Source organism: Prunus avium, chromosome 1 (genome assembly GCF_965620075.1).
Source record: "Prunus avium chromosome 1, drPruAviu1.hap1.1, whole genome shotgun sequence".
Classification (NCBI taxonomy): Eukaryota; Viridiplantae; Streptophyta; class Magnoliopsida; order Rosales; family Rosaceae; genus Prunus; species Prunus avium.
This window is the reverse complement of record NC_142284.1, coordinates 40,880,579-40,887,901: the sequence shown is the minus strand read 5'-3', so window position 1 is coordinate 40,887,901 and position 7,323 is coordinate 40,880,579. Positions and strand designations below refer to the sequence as shown.

General features: G+C 40.1%; 1 protein-coding gene across 2 annotated transcripts; it reads right to left on the bottom strand.

Annotated features, from left to right (window-relative positions):
- Positions 1-3,082: 3,082 nt before the first annotated feature.
- On the bottom strand, positions 3,083-6,370 carry LOC110751302 (WRKY transcription factor 72B-like). 2 transcript variants are annotated; one of them, XM_021951745.2, is made up of 5 exons: positions 6,190-6,370; positions 5,846-5,971; positions 4,742-5,323; positions 4,305-4,418; positions 3,083-4,160 (listed from the first exon to the last, which is right to left on the bottom strand). In XM_021951745.2, exons 1-5 carry the CDS (start codon positions 6,337-6,339, stop codon positions 3,231-3,233), a joined length of 1,902 nt encoding a protein of 633 aa, XP_021807437.1. In that variant the 5' UTR covers positions 6,340-6,370; the 3' UTR covers positions 3,083-3,230. The 2 variants fall into 2 exon arrangements, with proteins under 2 accessions (XP_021807437.1, XP_021807438.1); XM_021951746.2 differs by having other exon boundaries at positions 5,846-5,941.
- Positions 6,371-7,323: the final 953 nt, after the last annotated feature.

Genomic DNA, 7,323 nt, shown 5'->3' with positions numbered 1-7,323 from the left:
CCCAAGCTTATTCTCGGCCCGGCGCAAATAATTAATCACAAAAGAAACCCGATTGGGGCACAATGGAAAATTGTAGGATACACCTACACGAGCCATTAGCCACACATCACGCCAAGCAAGCGTGCCAAAAATGCAACTGCTTCATAAATTCGCGCCCATAAACCTATCTGGTGCCATTTAATTCGGTATTGGTTTAATAGGGTGCAATAAAACTCAGGCACAAGCATGACACATCAACACGCGATGCCATCATGCCATGCTACAAGCTCAATTGGGCCCAAGCCACATAATTATCCGGGGGTTGCTGAGAAGGTTGTGGTATGGACGGGTACGGGCAATCACAGGGCCCATTGAGGGACTGAGGAATGGAAGTTTTAGGCCGCTTGGGAGCACTAAAACTCAGGGCCATTCCTCAGGCCCAAGAACATGGGTTAGCATGAGAGAGAGAAGAATGGGGTTCAATGCCTTAGGAGAACATCCCATAGGCTGCTGTAGCATTTAGGAAAATCCATGATAATTAGGATGCCCAAAAACGCATAAGCCACTTCCAGCAGCTGGACGAAAGCGTGCGAGCCACTGGAAATGGGAGCACCAGTAACCCCAGTATTATGCACAAAGCCCAGCCCAGCATTTTATAAGAAATTCAGCATCGAGCTCCACCCTTATCAGAACCCCAAGGTAGCCAACGAGAGACCATAGCAAGAACCAACAAAAATCCGTGCGTGAAGCACAAATACCCATTGGACGAAAGAGCTCCCTCCATCTCTCTTTCCCTCTGCAAGCTCCATCTTGAAAACTGATAAGAAAAGCAGGTGGCGCCTCACCCTTATGGGGGAGGTCCAGCTGCGTCAAACCCTTGGAACCATGAAGGATTCCTTACCTATGCGCTTTGGAAGGGAGAAATTTACCAAAGAAGTTATAGTGGGACGAAACAATGAAAGATGGGGAAAAGCTAGGACAAAATTAGGGTTCTTCGTGGCTATAAAAGAGGACCTTAGCTACCCAGAAAACCAACCCAGTTTCAGAGCTCGACCAAGCTTTGTCAAGCAACCTGAAACTTACTCAAGCTTCCCAATCTCCTTCCTCCGTTGTTTTCCTCTTTTCCTGAGATAAAATCCTTCTAATTTTCCCCTGCCCTAGTCTTAATTTTTGTCCTCTGTAGGAAACTCACGCTTTGCCCTCTCTCTCTCTCTCTCAAATCGCTAAACTTGCGAAAGCTTAGCTCCCATGCCACAAGCTCCTCATGCTAAGTCATCAACAAATTTAATACGTTCTTCTGGTCATTAGTGAAAAGAACCCAAACGTATTTTTCTAAGGCTTCAGCAAGTCTTTTTAAAATTCTTTTGGGAGTCTGGTGCTCGAACTCAGGCTTCAGGAGGTTCTTTTGTTCGCTTTCTTCTCACAGTAGCCCAAGCCCATTCGTTAGGTTGCTGGAACAAAAAGACCCCCACAGTATGTAAGTTTTGCCCAACCGGCTTTTGAATCCTAGAACCGCCACTAACTGAATCCATGGCATCGCTTCTTTCCCGATACATTGAAAGTGGTCGGAATGTCACCAACTTGCAGCATCAACTAATAGTCATTGCTATTTACAAGAAGTTTTCTGTGGAAAGAGTCTCGACAAATTTACCTGACAAATATCCATCATTTGGAGGTTTTTCTCAATCAGAGTATGGGGTCACTCGTTTGTGTAAGTCACAATGAGGAGACGGATCGATGCCTTGCTGCATATGAAGAGGATTCGAAGGGTGTCTAGGCCTTCCTCAGAGGGAGCAATTGGAGATGGCGAGGGAAGGCCATCTCAGATGCAGGATCTATATTGTTGAACATTTTGTGCGCAAGCAGAGTTCGAGAGATTACCAAAAATACGTCTTGTGCTACAACACCTGGAAGGATACTACGCTTCGCCTAAAATAGGAAACTAAGGAAGGTGTATTCAATTTAGATTTTAAATGATTTTAAAAGAGTTATAAAGTTGATGGAGTTTAATTGAATTTAATTGAGTTTGACTAAATTCTACAAACTCCACATAGATTTTGACTGAAATCGTATATAGATTTTAACTGAGTTTGTTAGAAATTTATTATTGATTTTAATGGAGTTTATAATGATGGTGGTGATGGCAATGGCAGGAGCGATGGTGGTTTGTGGGGGAGGTAGTAAGGGTGGCGGTGGGAGTGAGGTGGTGGAGGAGGTGGGGGTGATAGTGATGGTGGTGGTGGTGGCGGGAGTGAGGTGGTGGCGATGGAGGTGGCAGTGGCAGTGATAGTGATGATGCTGGGAGTGGTTGTGGTGGTAGTGATGGTGGGGTTGATAGTGGGGATGGTAGTGGTAGTGGTAGTGGTGGTGGAGGTGCGGGTAAGGGTGGTGGCGGTGGTGGTTGTGGCAGTAATGGTGCTGGCAGTAGTTGTGGTGACGGTGGGGGTAATGGTGGGGCTGGTAGTGGGGGCTGTTGTGGGTGGTTGTGGTGCTAAGGGGTGGCGGAGATGGCGGTAGTGGTGGCGGCGACGATGACTATGGATCAGTCATTATAAGATGGTGGTAGTAGAAGTGGTGAAAAATCATATTTTATGAATAAAAATAATATATCTATCAAAATCTCTGGGGGAAGGGGGGAAAGCAAAGATTTGTCATGGCCTAAAATTAGTCTATAATCAAACGAAATTCACCACTTTTTGTATTTCCTTTAAAATAAATGAGTTTTTGAATATACCCAAACTTTTATAAAGTATTTTAAAGTCGTGATTGAATACATCAAAATTTGAATGGAGTTTTAAAAGTCTGAATTGAATAGACTTCTATAAAATCGTAATTGAATACACCTAAACTTTTAAACTTCTTTAAAATCTTTTAAAAAATAATTTCAATACCAACCCCACCCCCCCGCGGCGCGGTAAATCACAATTAAATAACTTTCTAATTTCCACGCAGAACCAATTGCTATTTGGTACCTTTTTTCTCAGTTTTTGCATGTATGAAGCTAAGCTTTGCCATGTGTAGGTAGGCGGATGCGCGTTGGGCTTTAGGTATATTTGGAATTAGTTGGGTATATTTACTTGGGCCTACTGGGTTTATTGGGCCTAGCCCATAAAATATGTATAGATTATAATAATGTGAATTCTGTAATTAACATAAAATTTTACAACCTGTATTAGTCTTAATTAATTTACATTACACCATCCCTGCTCCAAGACTGGCTTGTATCTAAGGAAGATAATACGAATCAATAATCACGAAGATTTGTTCAAGTAGCTTGATGCGCACCCTATTCCATTTGGGCTTGGTGGGTAGATTGGATTTGTTGTAAAAGATTCAGCCCACTTCAATTTCAGCCCACTTTCTGTAGAAGTGCTACTTTGATGCCGATGATGATGAGGATTTTCTGTGACCCCAGTAGTAGCACTACCCCCATTATTAGTACCAACAAAAGATGTGAGTGCAGCTGCTAATGCTGATTGGAATTTAGGGTTTGATGTGATTGCTTTTGTTGCAGAGGCTATTGTCTCTGTCAACATCAACTGCTGATACGGAGGGGGAGGAAGAGGAGGAGGAGGAGGCTTCTGATTTTGTATGTAAGATTGGTACAAATTATTAGGTTCTTGAAATATTGATTGCTTTCCCATGCTTGGGGCTGACCCAACTTGGTTAAGTACTCTATTCCCGTAGTTCAAATAGCCAGCTGCTGTGTGATTGTTGTTCCAAGGTGCTTGCAACTGCAATGTGTGGTTGTTGTGGTCTAAAGAAGAGGAGGGAGATGAGGAAAAATTGAGACATGTGGAGGGATATCTTGGGTTGGAAGAGAAGACAGCTGCAGGAAATCTTCCAAAGTGAGAGGGAGATGGAGCAGTAAGATCAAGAGTGATGGTTGGGTGGGAATTTGTGGTTGAGATTGAACTGTTGGGGAAATAGAAGTGTTGTGGTAGTCTTGAATTTTGGGAGAGAGTACTTGTACTGAAGTTTAGTCCTTGGAGGTTGGTGGAGGCAGAGATGGGTGCCATGGCGGTGTGGCCTTGTTGGGAGGTAGAGGAGTGAGACTGAAGCATGGAAGCCGCGGCGGAGGTGGTGGAGGCCATGGCTGTGGCTGACATAGGAAGTGGATGGTTGTGGCTTCCTTCGTAGGTTGTGATTAGTATGGACATGTCATCAGCACATCTTTGGACCTGAAAGTTGAACAAGATTACTTAATTACACATAACAAATTTCATATCCTAACCATCCAAGCAATGCTATTTAATAGTTTCTTTTTCTTATGCTTGCAATAGAATATATTCAAATAATTTGACGATGAGAAGATACATGTATACCTGTTTTCTCACAGGGCAGGATGGTGAGACAGTGCAGCGGTAGTACGCTCGTGGGCACGGATTTCCTTTTGCTATTTTCTGTCCATATTTTCTCCATTGACATCCATCATTCATCTATAAAAAAAATATTCGATTAATCCATGATCAAGTATATATAAAATAGCTAGTCATGCATGTCATGATGAAGAATCATGTTTCTGTTGTCAAGCAACAAAAAAAAGATTATGAACTTAGATTGTTGATCAAGTTGATTTTTCGATTTGAACATGTGATTTACATTCATTCACAATATATATGACAATATAAGTTTAGCCCGATAATATCAAACGTGTCAAATGAATCAAGCAAGCTAGCATGCAAGTAACTTTCAGTATATTGTTGATGACATGCATGAAAATTATGCTTCAAAGGTTAATTTAAGTTTGACATATCCTAACCGTTGGAGCATCGCATCTAGCTCTGACAGAAACCCTAGCTTTCTTCAAATGGGTTTGTTGTGAAACCTCATCATCCCCACTTCTTGTTGTCTTCAAAGTCTTGCTAGGTGGCCATATCTCAGTCGGGTCGTCTTCCTTGGGGTCTCCGCAGCTATTGTGAGAGCTTGAATTCTTCATAACAACTTCAGTTGATTGATCAGCAGCTGGCTCAAATCTGCAGCCCAACTCCAGTGCAAGTCCAGCTCCGTTGAGCCCTTCTTCATCGTCACCTTTCCCATTTTTACTGAAATGGCTATTCTTTTTCGTCTGTTCATCCTTTCTGGGCTGATCAGTGCTTGAGCTTCTCCAAAGGCTAAGGGACACAAGTTCGTCAGCGTCTTCATCTTGTTCGTTCGACTGATCACGAGCAGAACTACTAGGATCCATAGATTTCTTAGCTTCTTCATCTTTTTGAAGAAGGCCAAGAAAATTCATCTGAAGAGACTGGTAATTCCTCACGATTCGCGATAGTAACAGCTTTAACCTTTCATTTTCTTCTCTAACCTCCCCCATTTCAGCTTTAGCTGATTGGAGCTCATCCTCCTGGTGACAATACAAATCAAATTTTTTGGCTTAATTTTATGAATTAACTTTTAGTGAAATCTTACAAAGTAATATTGGAAGGGATAACTATAGTTATGAATGATTTAGATTAATTTAGAAAGAAAAAAAAAAGAAAAAAAAGAAGAAGAAGAAAGCAAATGATTTAGAAGATGGTATCGAGTTCAATAATATCATGTTGAGATATAAAAATTTGCACATGGGAAAAAAAAAAAAAAAATTAGACCTTAATATCACTGAATGAAATCAAGATATATATATGGTGGTTCATATGACGATTTAAATATATATTGACTTGGTGGGCCCGTCTGCTAGATTCATGTGAGCATCTTTTAAAGTCATAGGTTTTGATGATAAGACAGATCTATATGAGCTGATGAGATTAAGATTTCATCATCCTATATGCTTAAATCAGCTATATTTGATCAAAACATAAAAAGAACTCTTACGACAATACAGCCTCTTGTGTTTTTCCTTCTTACTCTAAGTTTGTAATTTTCTCACCTGTGTGTGCTTGACAAGGGCTCTATCTTTTCCAGTAGAAGAAGACGGCATCAAAGTGTTTGTTTGCTCTGGTTCAGCAAGCCACCCATGTCCTCCCTGAATTGTGATATCCATGGATGAGGAAGACTAAGATCAAAACAAGACGATGTATACGTAAAATACTAGAATATATAGTACTCTTAAATCAGAAATAAATTTATGATGATGAATGGAATATGAGAACACTAAAAAGAGTCAAAACATCTCATGTATATACATCAATAATCAGTGAACAATCTCATCAAGTTTCAACTTTCAACAACATTAATTTAAATAAGTGGCATGCAAATATATATGAAATTCACCTTGCTTATTTCCATCTCCATGGAAGTACCCTCTTCATCATGACCATCAGATTTCTTAGTTTTGTCTTCCACTGGTGTATTTCCAAGGAAAGAATTTTCCTCAGTATTATTGCTCTCCATTGCTTTTGAACGCCTCTTTGGCATTTCCATAGCTGCAGTTTGGCTTCTTCTATATTTGTAGGGAGAGAGAGAGAGACATAGAGCCAATAGATTTTGACTTTGTGTATATTCAATATACACCCAGTGGTTATCTTTAATTTGCATATATATATATATATATATATATACTATAAAAATTAAAATAAAAGCTATCTCTCATTGAGAAAAACAACCCAATCACAGTTTTTTAAAGAGGAGCCGGGTATTAGCCAAATACCCTCCAAGAAGCAATTCAATATTTTAAGTTTGGACCATTACTGATATTAAATTATTTAAATTATATAAACAAACGTAGGTAGGTAGCTATGGCTATGTTCAATTTCAACGTTATTGAGAGAGAAAGAGAGGCTGAGAGACTTTAAGAGTTGTAAAAACGTCACACGACTGCCTGCCTGCCTGCCTTATTTGGGTCAAACCTCATCCGCCGTCATCAAACCTTTGACTCCACTGACTTCCTTCATGCCCCTCTCAAATCTCATAGGTCCTTCAGATTTTCGGTGCTTTTTCGGTGTAATTTTTTATCTTTTTTATTTTATTTTTAAAAAACACCATTGGCTCATTCTTGAGGGTTTTTCAGAAACCAGAGGGGACGCTTATTTTCTATTTTTATTTTTAAACAAATGTATGTCACAATTTAAAAAAATTAGGGTGGTCGACTAATGTGTTAGAATTTTCTATATGCAGCCTGCAGGTATGTGTTAACATTTGTCATTCTACGTGATAATGTTCTCTTTATTTTTTGTTGAGAATGTAAGTGACAATGTTCAAAAAAACCTATCAAATTGCACTACTTTGGTTGTGGATTCTTGTGCTAGTAAATTCAAAATGGCAAGCCAATTATTCATGGTGGTTGTGGAAGAAGATGAGGGAGAGAGAGAGAGAGAGAGAGAGAGAGAGAGAGAGAGAGAGAGAGAGAGAGAGAGAGAGAGGAAGAAAAAAAAGAAAAAAAAGAAGAGATAAGATATAAGATGGAAG